At 37.0% G+C, this 12267-nt stretch overlaps 1 protein-coding gene across 2 annotated transcripts; it reads right to left on the reverse strand.

The window, feature by feature from the left end:
• Nucleotides 1-255: 255 nt before the first annotated feature.
• LOC139998531 (synaptotagmin-4-like) lies at nt 256-12008 on the reverse strand. 2 transcript variants are annotated; one of them, XM_038169682.2, is made up of 4 exons: nt 11531-12008; nt 6971-7779; nt 5386-5506; nt 256-3104 (listed from the first exon to the last, which is right to left on the reverse strand). In XM_038169682.2, the coding sequence occupies exons 1-4, from the start codon at nt 11562-11564 to the stop codon at nt 2797-2799; spliced, it is 1272 nt and encodes a 423-aa protein (XP_038025610.1). In that variant the 5' UTR covers nt 11565-12008; the 3' UTR covers nt 256-2796. The 2 variants fall into 2 exon arrangements, with proteins under 2 accessions (XP_038025610.1, XP_071886714.1); XM_072030613.1 differs by having other exon boundaries at nt 6965-7779.
• Between the last annotated feature and the right edge of the window lie 259 nt (nt 12009-12267).

Genomic DNA, 12267 nt, shown 5'->3' on the forward strand with positions numbered 1-12267 from the left:
TAGGACTCAGATTTTCCAACATGGGCAATGCCTCAAGTTCTAGCCTGAGTGTATAGTAAAATTCAAGAAAAATACACCAAGAATCTGAGAATAAAGAATATGTGATAAGCCTGGGTAATATTTGGCAGAATAACTCTGATCCACCTCTGTGAGAAGAGGAAGATTTTTTAGGTCAATTTTTTTTTTTTTTTTTTTTTTTTGACAGAAGCATGAAAGAGTAAACTGTGAGCAGAAATAATAGCAGAAGTCTCTGGAAAAGACACATTGGTGGTATAATTATTTTGGGATGGGATGAACAAAAGCAGCAGTTTATTCTTGTCTTACACACATGGCACAACATACAGAACCAGAACAAATAACTTACAAAATCTCATACACCATGCTTTCTCTCGAACAGCTTCTATTAAGTTACAACACGATAACAAATCAGGTATTTAGTTATGACAGATTTCCATACATGGATAGCCTCCCATTCAAGGAGTTATTGTTTTTGTAAACTACTTAGACAAACATCATTTTTTACATGTTTAATACAATACAGTATCTTTAACAGAGTTCAAGATATTCACAATGAGAATTGAATACTTTATAAAACAGCAGCATTTCTCATCTCAAGACAGGTCTATATTCACTCCTGCCTTGTCTGGTTTACAGATGTGTTACGAGTCTTCTTTACTCAACTTTCCAAGCTAAACATTGCTTTAAATGAAAAAAAAAATCTATTTACAGTTTTTTCAATTTAATAAAAATTTATTTGCTTCCCTTTCCCATTCCTACCCCCTACCCCCATCAACGACTGCCATTTAGCTGGTAAAAATATTAACCCTCAGGCTGCTATATAATCTTTTAAACAGTTTTGATGTTTTGATGACAACTTGTTAGATGCAAAATGAACAATGGTCATCGCCCATCATTAACTTTAAAGGGTGGATTTTTTCTCCCGATGTCAAAATTTGTGTCCATTGGAGACAGATGACACTTGTCATCTGATTTTTAGATATAATGTGTTATTTATGGGCCAATATTCAAAACCTCCTTTCTTTCTTTTTTTTTTCTTTTTTTTTTTTTTTGTTTTTTAAATTGCAGGCAATACCACTCTACCACTCTATTTGGTGCAATCACTTTCATTATGAATTTTGTTATGTCCTTACTAGAAATAGTAACAACTCTGGCCGCATGGTGCTGCCTTAAACTCTCTCAGACAATATTAAATCAAAGAGTGTCTCCCCCTATCTATGGTGCCATTGTGCTGTTGTCTCACAAGAAGAGTTTTGCTTTGTGATTCCACTTCAAACCCCACTGAAGCCTGTGGGCATCTTTTCTTTGACTTAGTGTCCTTGAATTATATCTACTTGATATAATTGGATTGGCAAACTCTAGCCCTTGAGCAGTTCATCAGCTTTCTAAAGAAATAAGCAAAAAAGATTCCTCTCCTTTATACATACAATACGCATTTTTTTACATTGAGTGTTATCATAGACAGCTTGTTTATGTTATTTTGAAAATGAATTTTTACAAAATTTATAAACAGTGTTATATCAAACATTCTCAAAAACTGGAGAAATTACTGACACAAAACATGAAAGACCCTCAATAGAATTCTTCCAGTACTATTTCTCTACTTGCATATTTCATATTTCAGTGTCCTTTACTGCAAACATAATTTGGCCATATGGGAACAGAGAAAAGTCAACAAATCTCCAACAGTTTTGAATAAGACCTGCATCCGTTGTTTAATGAGCGTAACTGAACATCTAAAACATTTTTTTTTCCTGGTATGCCCATTCTGTTACCTTTACTCACATTGAGCAATACCTTAATTCCCAAATAGTTTCATTCATTGTAGTGGGATTACATGTGACAAAATTATATATGCAAAAATACTGAAAACTGTTTTCCACTTTTAAAATCATTATTCAGTTAACAACTAACATCATATTCTTCTTTATATATAATGTAAAAATGACATAGGAGTAGTATTTGCAAACTTCTGTATCAGAAATCAGTGTACAAACTTTAGGAAATAATCTTATAGTTGTGCTATAGTTCTGACAGCCTAAAAATGTATGAAGTGTGACCAAGAGTAAATTTCACAGGCCTAGATGCTTTGTTTATATACTTGGGTTTTGACACTTTATATTCCCCTAGCCTGGCACAATTTAAGTTTAAGCATACATATGTCACACTAACAAGACATTATAAAAATTTTTCTTACCACCACCAATTTTCAGTACAATCAGTAATGGACATTAATGCATATCAGCTAAGTGAAATGCACTTTTCAAGTAGTTTGTCTAACATAATACTGTATAAATTATAATGATAGTTTGTTTTCCTATCCTGCAAAAGTTAAAAAATGCATTAAACTTCGTATGTTGTGAGTAGTCTTATTGACTGTAATGATATAACTCACAGCTCAGGAAGCTAAATGGCTGAAAAAGGTTTTGTAATCTGTCTCACTATTTTCTTTGTTTTTCATTTAATGAAACAATCAAGAAGATAGACTTCCTTGTTGAAGTTTATACTGCTTCAGAAGTTTTAGGCTATGTAAACTGCAGAAGAATATAAATTTAATCAAATTAAGTTAAAGCCTAATGAAATAGAAATTCCTTTATTTACTCTGAAAATTTAGTTACCTTCTATTTTGATAATTCAATCCAGTTTTTACTCCCCCACCCCCACAAAAAAAAGTCTTGTAGTTACAAGCCTGTAATTATACATAGCAAAGAAAGAAAACTGCTCCTTGCCTATGGAAATTATATATAGTTTTTCAAGTTCCAACCCCTCTCTGAGCTGCTAACCATCACACAACATATGCCATTTGGCAATTTGTCTCCTAGGATATTCGCAAATTTCCTTCCAGTGTTCTCCACCTGTTCCTTCTGCTGAACATCCCAAGGTTAACTGGCCAATGACCTCATTTCTTGACCCTCTATCTGAATCTAAAACCAAAAATTCAATGCTGATATCATCAAGGCCCTCACAAGGAATGTCAAAGACAAACAATTCATTGAACACTGCATTGGGGGTACACTTCTTCACATGGGTTTTCTTTTTAGAAATTCTTTTCTTAGCATGGTACAGGTTCACTTTGACATAAGGATCTGCAATGAAAAGAAAGAACACAGATAAGCTATTGAATTGTCATTTAGAAATTCCTTGATCTAGTTGATGGTAAACTTTGTAATATACCAACAGAATTATGTCCCAGTGAGGGATAGTTACTAAAGATGATTTGTCTCATTCTTTTTTTTTTTTTTTTTTTTTTTGTATTTGCTTCTGAATTAGTCTCTTTAAGCTCCTTTTATGGTCACCAAATATGTAATCAAGACAGTCAGTAAAGTTTAGGGCATAATTCATCTAACCAAATGCTGGTGACTCCTCTATGAGATAAATTCTACCCTGTAGTTTGTTAACGCTCATGTTTACATGTCTACTACCTCTAAAACTGGTCTGAAAGAACATAAAATTGTAATGAATTCTGACAAATATATATCACTATATATTTACATGTAATAGAAATCTGCTTTTCACACATTTTAGAAGTAGGGGAAAATCATTAGTGTTAATAAGGCTCATGGAAAGCAAAGCCTCAAAACCAAGAGAATAATCCCATGCTGAGAGAATGGATGCGATTCATTTCAGTTGTGGATCTTTCTAAGTCAATTAATTTGATTAAATTTCTCCCACCGATTTTTATTGAACAAATTTAACATTAAACTTTAAATGTAAGACTACATTTCTTGATAGGATATGTACTTGACTTTATGTCTGTACTGTACTATTGAAAAAGGGAAGAGAAAATATCCATATTTTAGCTCTGTTAAACAATTTTGAGTGTTTGCAATCCTCAGAATTTTTCAACTGTTGCAAGATTCCTTCGCTATTGTCTTCAACAATAGCTATACTTCTTCAGAGCAATTCTAAAGAACACTTTAGAAATCATCCATTTCAAGTATATTTATTTTGCATTTATATTTACACGTATTTCAGTGCAAATATGTACCTGTTTCCAAAATCTCACGGTGCAGAGATGCAATGCAAATTCATTTCTATTAAGTGAAGTAGTCTATGCAAACAGTCAGCTAATAAACATCAAGAACAGTTGAACTTCTTCTCTTTTTTTTTAATTTATTTAAGTGAAATTAAATTGACCCATATTTAAAAATTCTATGCCAAAGCTATCAGACTGAAATGGTCAGATAATGAAAAATTTTTTGTTTCCTTGGATTGACAATGGTTTGACAGGAGTAAGGTATGATAGAATACATCTTCACTTTCATAATCTATCATCATAATAAACATTCTAAAAAATAGCTTTATATAATTAAAATGTTCATTAGCTTTGGAATGAGAATATGCTACACAAGCACTAAAAATATCAAAATCAGTATCCATCAGTGCTTTCATGCCATTGTTCATTTCTTTTTAAATGAACTTTTCTGTTATTTCTGGCTAATAGATAAGGCTGAAATGTTCCTCTTGATTTTATTAAGACTACTAGGAGACCTCAGCACCAATATTTCTTGGTGTTAGAAGTAGAAAGACTGTATTATTGGCTGTAGTAATTATGATTCAGTAGTTCCAAAGGGTACTTCCTCTTTCCTTCAAGAAAATCCTGTGTTGAAAGAGTTAAGTCTTACACAGAATCAATAGCAGATGTGCTATAATTTGTATAGTCCTCTGCTGTGTACTGTTCTTCTTGTGTGTTTGTCTTATTCTCAAGTGGTTAGTATATTGCATTTTAAATTTTATTATGTTATTATATTATCTAGGATTAACATGTATTTAAATGCAATTCTAGTACTGACTTCAAAGAAAGTTTCACTGAATGCAAAATGGCACAAGACCAGGAGAAGGGACTGCAAAAGCTTTAGTATACCCCCAAGCAGTGGGGTAGTTCACCTTTTCACCTTGCCAAATAAATGTTAATGCTCAGTGGGCCAAATTCAGCACAAATGAAACTGGTTGCCTTTTTGGATGCTAAGCTGAAATATACCATAATATACCCTATGAGGATCTCACTCAATATTGATCGTCATAAATAAACTGATCTTTTGTCATAAATAAAAGCTTTTAGTATCTGCAAACAACATCCCATACTTATGTCAGATGGATTCTGTTCAAGACAACGACAAAACTCATTGGCTTCCAGTGCTAACAGATGTCATAGTTTTTCTAATGTGTTTGAAGAACAAATTTCTAAAATATATACTCTGCAAAATAAAGCATTGACCTAGATATGAATGAAATTAATAGGCTGCAAATAATACAGACACCACTTCTGCATTTCTGGGCTATTTTTAATCTTTGAAATGTTACATTTCAACTGTCTTCTATGTTTACTGTACATTCTTTGGCCTTATTCATTAGTAAAACCATTACCTGATAATCCTGAAACATCAGATGTAGGTAGGTGCCTGGCTTTTAAAATAACAAGAGTTAGCGTGTTTGTTGCAGACTGATAACAGAGAGAGATCAGTAATTCTCCACACCCAGATGATTTCTAAGGAAATGAAAGGGAAAAAAAAAAAAAAGAAAGAAACAAAGAAATAAGACTATTTACGAGCAATTATATTGACCATGCTTGAAAGTAGAGCTAATAAGATTTCTAAAACGTCACATAACTGTGCATCCCAGACTAGTGTAGAAGTATATAACTTATGAAGCTATGCTGCTTTGTCTAGCAAATATAATTTTCCTGTACTATAGTTACATAACTCTTCTTATCATTAGCTATTAGACTGAACAAAAGTAAATAAGTAAATAAATAACTAAATGAAAATATGGGTTGACATGGCATCATTAGCTTCACAGATTAGAAATGAAATCCTACATCCTGAAAAAAAACTCTCAGTGAAAGAAAAACACCTTAAGAAAAACAAACTCCTGTGAAAGCTATGTTGAAAAAAAAAGAATAAAGGTAATATACAAAAAATCTTCCATAAAATCTTTTTAGCCATTAGCTATTCAAAAGCAATTAGTGAAATCTCATCCCTGACACTTTCTAATGTAGTATAATATAAATGGAATAAAGATAAGATCAAAGACTTTCTCTATGATTATTAGATATGAATTTGCAGGAGTAATTTAGTTCACAGAAAGGAGGAAGTCAAGGGAAGCAAGCAAAAAGAATACCTTATATACCAGAAAACCCAGTAAATTATCAACAAAATATCAGTGACATAGTTATAGTTGTAACATAGTGATAGAATTGCAAAATAATGATATTAGTTAAAGGTATGTGTCTGGTAGACATTTATTTGATTTGTCAGCATGCTTGCACTTTGAAAACAATCAGATTGAAAGCCAATATACAGTCCACTTCCTTAGCAGAGATTAAAAGACGTGTGTGAGACATGTGCATTTCTGTGGTTCAACTATGATTGTGGTCTTTACATTCTGAAATGAGACAATTATTTTACATATTTTTAGTTTAGTGAAGTTAATATGCTTTGTCATTGACTTCAGTGAGGTTTTGGCATCTCCCTCATATCTTACTGTCCTTAGAAGTGCTACAGCCTCTACCATGGTTGTTAAGAGAGAAAAGGTAGTAACAGCACTGAAGTGAAAGAACGTGCTACTGCACCACCAGTAGAGTCTCAAAGAGGTTCCAGTTCCTTCAGTAAAGACTACCTGTATTTTTTAAGAACCTGCTTATCAACCTCTGGATATGAAATGAAAGATGTGCATTGATTTCAATACACTTTGAGAAAACATGATTTCAAACAGAAAAGAGGAGTAGTAATAATAATAATAATAATGTATAAATCTTTGCATTCTTTCCTGTAATGTTCTTTTATTTCATTTGTATAGCTACCTCCTTATGCTGCCATTATGGAAACATCTCAATAGCTTACATGGTAAACTTGTACCCTTCTCTTTCCAATATGCTAGCAGCATTGCACAAGAATCAGCTAAAACTAGTACAACACTTCTAAATTTTAAATAAGAAATATGTTACCCTAACATTTCTTTTGATGATCTCTCTGTCCATTTGCATCCTTCCTTCTGACAATTCAGTTCCTTCAAGGGGGATGAGGACTTCTCCAATGACATCATCTCTGGAAAACCTGTCAAAGCTCAGGATCATAAAGTGAAGTGTTAAGTCTTGAATTTGGCTGTAGGGGATCCCATAGAATGTGAAAGTCTCATCAAAAGCTGGATCTAAGGTTTTTCTCAGCACTCTGGTTTTCACCTTGTGCTTTTTTTCAGGCAGGATTGTCATTTTGATATAGGGATCAGAAGTCATTGACTGTTCATCCATTGCTGGCAGCCCACGTGCTTCCTTGATGTTCACTACAAATGCCTTTTTCTCAAAGTTGTACTCTAAAGAGAAAAAGAGTATTCCTAGCTTGTCTTGTTTTTCTTCAGATGAAAGGGATGTGATGGACTTTAAACTATCAGGGGATACTGAATTTTTCTTACTTTCCGAAAAGTGTTTCGGAGACACATTTTCAAGATATGGAGAGCTCTGTATTTCAGAGGTTGTTTTGGGGAAATTGCCATTTAGATCTCTCTTCTCTAGGTCTAGATGGAGAGAATTCTTAGGCATTGCCAATTTGTTCTTTGCTTCACTTTTATCATCTGCTCCAAACTTCTTCTTACTATTGAGATTCTCAGGATAAATATCAACTCCCTTCAGAATATGGACAAACTCATATGGAGGGGTCTTGTTGGATTTGGAAGATTTGCGCTGGCAGCAGATCCAATCAAAAAGGGAGACAGAGAAGACAAGGCCAAATGCACTGAAGAGCCCAACCACTGTAGGAATTTCATCTGCAAATTAAATAAACAGCAACAAGCACATAAGCGGCAATGCCTTGGACTCTGTGTGATATTTAATAAAGTAATAATTTAGTAAAACAAACTGGTACAAGATGGTAATAACAGCAGTGTCAATGGACTAAAAGTTCTTTGCATTGTACATACCACTCGCCACGTTCAAGCATGAATGTGCAGTCCCATACAAAGACAATTGCTATGTTAGTATTTTTCCATTTATTGGGTGTCTGGAAGGAAAATACTGTTCTCATCCTAACAGCAATAATCATAAGTAATAGCTCAACTATTTCATCCCTCTAGGTGTAGTTTCTGTGTTTATATGTCAGTGAGTAAAACTACTTCAGGTTTCAGCTTTGAATTTATGCAGCTTTGTTGGTTAGGTAGTACAGATTCTGAAATATGTGTTACTTATAGATACATCATCTGCTTTTCACACCACTTCCTAGAACACTTTGTACACTCAATTAGCTCATTCTTATGGTCTGATCCCATAACTGCCTAGAGGTATCTCTTGACAAAAATCTGAGTTTAACACGAAGTTAAAACACTCAGTTTCAATGGGATTTTCAATACTTTGCAGGAAAAAGGCTACTAAGAAAATTTAGGATGATTATATACCAAGTGTATTATACAGATGGATGAGACTCTGGGTCACATGTGAGTCCAAAGCTGAAAAAATTGCTTAAGTGTATCACTGATACCCAGTAAGCTTTGAATTTAAAACACTATGAATTGAAGCCATAGAGAGTTTACAGGAAGGATCACAACTTTTTAGGAATATATAAGAAAAACATTAAACCAGAATTCTCCTCTAGCTTAATATGAATCCTATACTAAAATACTGAATGAAGAAAAAACTGAGCAAGCATTACAACCTCAATTGTCACGTGGGATACATTAGTTACATACAGAGTATCATTAGCCCTTCACAAGTATGCATTGAAAGGGCAAATGAGCACAACTAATTAGAAATCCAATTTTGCCCATAAGTGTAGTGGGTTTACGTGGCAAGGCTTTGGTAGCAGGGGGCCATAGGGGTGGTTTCTGTGAGAAAGATCTAGAAGCCGCCCCATGTTTGGGAAGGGCCCCATTGTTTTCCAGATCTGAGCCAATAAGCGATGTTGTTTTGCGCCTCTGTGAGAGCATATTTAAGACAGGGAAAAAAACTGCTGCGCCACACAGCAGCCGGGAGAGTGAAGGGAGTGAGAAACAGCCTTGCAGGTGCCAAGGTCAGTGTAGAAGGAGGGGGAGAGGTGCTCCAGGCGCCGGAGCAGAAGTCCCCTGTGGCCTGTGGTGAGGACCATGGTGAAGCAGGATGTCCCCCTGCAGCCCATGGAGTACCACGGTGGAGCAGGGTTCCACGCTGCAGCCCGTGGAGGAGACCACGGTGGAGCAGGTGGCCCTGCACCGACGGAGGCTGCCGCCTGTGGAAGACCCCTGCCGGAGCAGATTCCGGGCCGGACCTGTAGCCCGTGGAGAGGATACCACGCAGGAGCAGGTGATCTGGCAGGAGCTGCTGCCCGTAGGGGAGCCAGGTTGGAGCAGTTTTCTCCTGAGGGATGGACCCCGTGGTACGGACCCATATCTGGAGCAGTTCTGGAAGAGCTGCTGCCTGTGGGAAGCCCACGCCGGATCAGTTCGTCAAGGACTGCATCCCGTGGGTGGGACCCCACAGCACAGGGGACGAGAGTGACCGAGAAGGAGCGGCAGAGAAGAAGTGCTGTAGACTGACCATAACCCCCATTCCCCCGTTCCCCTGCGCCGCTCGGGGGGAGGAGGTGGAAGAGGGTGGATGGGGGGGAGGTGCTTTTGGTTTCTTTCCTTTGTTTCTCACTTCTCTAGCTTGTTAGTAATGAGCAATAAATCTTACTATCTGTCTTCTTATGCTGAGTCTGGTTTGCCCGTTACACTAATTATTGCGTGATTTTCTCGTCCTTATCTCAATCCTTGAGCCCCTTTCACATATTTTCTCCCCATTCCTCTTTGAGGAGGAGGAGTGAGAGAGCGGCTGTGGTGGAGCTCGGCTGCCCACTCGAGCGGAACCACGACAATAAGTAACACTACTAAGTGAGTTTAAACCTTCCACAATGTAAGAGCTTAATATTTATTCTTTGCAACAATGGAGACCAGTAGAATATTAATGGAATGATATTGTTGATGCATAAAGGCAATTGTGTAACAATTCTGGTTCCTCTAGCAAATAATTAGCAGATCCTCCTGGATGAGAGAAGCAAAACTATCTCCCTCTGTGAATTACTAAATCAAGTTCATCTAGGTAAAATCTGGACAAATAGATGTGCTACCACCATAACTTTGCTTTTCAGTGAGATGAGTCAAAAAAAAAAAGAAAAAAAACAAAAAAAAACACAATAACCATCACAATGAAGTAGGACATAATGTTCCAGCAAAGAAGGAATCAGGCCTGGCTATTAATTGCTTCTGACAATGCTCATGCCACTTCACCTTTGCTTACAAACCATATCAGTCTACATACTTAATTATAAGAATTTAATGAGATGACTGAAAAATATATACGTAATCAAAGTATTTTTCTAAGTTAAGCACGTGGCTCTGAGTTTCAAGAATTCTCTGGGCTGCAGAAATGTAAATGTACATGGTATAAAGGTAGAAAGCAAGGAGTAACTGAAAATTAATTATAATACTTTAAATAGCTTTTAAGAAAGATCTGCACATTTTCAATACTTTTTCATGAGATTACAATTAAAATTTTGATAGTAATGGAAATTATGCAATATTTTTATTCTACAAATACTGAAAGCAGTTGTAGAATCAATTTATTATTTAAAATATTAATTAACTGCCTTAAATAAGCAATTAGATGAGGATGATGTCACAAGCTTAGTTAGAAACATCAAGTGGGTAGGGTAGGCAGGAAAGGTAACGGTAACTAAAATGTTTTTACATCTACAGCTAATTATAATACAACCTGAATTTTTTGCTGTTGTCATAATGTAAATCATTTAGTTAGCATTCAAGGCAGTGTATTAATAGGAAACATCACTTATTGATCCTGGGAGAAATTCTTGTTTCAGTTATGTGATGCAAATCTGGAGCTACCTCACTTAAGTCAGTGGAGTGATCCTCTAATTAAACCACTGCTAAAGCAAATAACATCCAGGCTAGAGTCAATATTTGTAAAGCAGAGTTCAAAAACATTTTTACTCACAGCTTTTCTGAGTAAAGCTATTTAGTTACCTATTTCATAAGTGCACGTTATGACTTTTTCTGAAACTTGCAGTATCACAGTTATTCAATGTGTAGAAATGCCACAACTGAAAAGTTCATTGTTATCATTGCTATTCTCAGTGAACACAGATTAATCACAACAGAGCTGTTTAGCCAAAAACACTGGGATCCTGTATTTTCATTCTCCTAGCAATGTTCTTTACAGGACTACATTTCACTTTAACTAACGGTTGACAAGTCTTTCTCTATGACAAGTAAAAAGGAATGACAATTATTCCAAGAATGACAAAGATTTTCTCTGTGGCACAAGATGCATTTACATCATTTAACTCTGAAGCCGTGCTACTTTAACCGAGACAGAGAAAACAACATCAAACCGCCGTCATCCAAAAATGCACCTAGTCAAACCTCTCCAACACGCCGCGTACTGGGAGGCGCCAGGGTGGCTCAGCAGAGCCTGCCTGCATGCTCTTCTCCTGGGGAAGGGAGCAGTCCCCAGCAACTTCCAGCCCCTCTGCCGGGATGGGGATGCGCTTACCGAAGTGCTGGCGGCTGGCCGTGATCGGAGCCATGTTGGCGGCGTGCGCTGCCCGTGGTGCTGGGGATGCTGTCACTGGACCTGGGGATGCTGTCCGCGCTGTTGGGGATGTGGCCCGCGGTGCTGGAGCTTTCTGACGGGGAACAGGAGCCTCCCCCCCGGTGTCCAGAGACCTGCCCGGAGCTCTGAAGCCGTCTCCCTGTCTCTCAAACCACTCAGGCAGACGGCTTTTCCAACGTGGTTTAAAAATAATAATAATAATAAAAAAGTAAAAAAAAAAAAAAGTAAAAAAAAAGAAAAAAAATAAAGAAAAAAAAAGCGGTGGGGAAGGTGGAGGAAGAGTATGCGAGGGGACTGGAGGAGCGGGGGGAGGGGAAGCTTCGGTCCTCCCCTTTTGCACACTGATATACAACCTCCTTCCTGTTTTGGCTCTTCTGTGTAGCTCTGCTCCGAGACTGAAGACGTGGCTGAAACCCAAATTGACGCAATCCTGACGCTACAGGGCTGAAATCAGCACCTTTCCCATGTCCCATCCCCCTCCATCTCTTTGTGTGTCCATGTATCCCGTAGCCCCCCCCCCCCCCCCCCCCCCCCGTCTTTCTGGGGATTGAACACTCACTCATTGATTATTTTAACTGCCCTGCTGCAGGAGCTCCCACCCTCTGTCGGACACAGACAGGAATGCTAATGTCTGTGATTCAATGCATCTTGTGGAATACACGGGTGTGTCTGTTTTT

Source organism: Anas platyrhynchos, chromosome W (assembly GCF_047663525.1).
Source record: "Anas platyrhynchos isolate ZD024472 breed Pekin duck chromosome W, IASCAAS_PekinDuck_T2T, whole genome shotgun sequence".
Classification (NCBI taxonomy): Eukaryota; Metazoa; Chordata; class Aves; order Anseriformes; family Anatidae; genus Anas; species Anas platyrhynchos.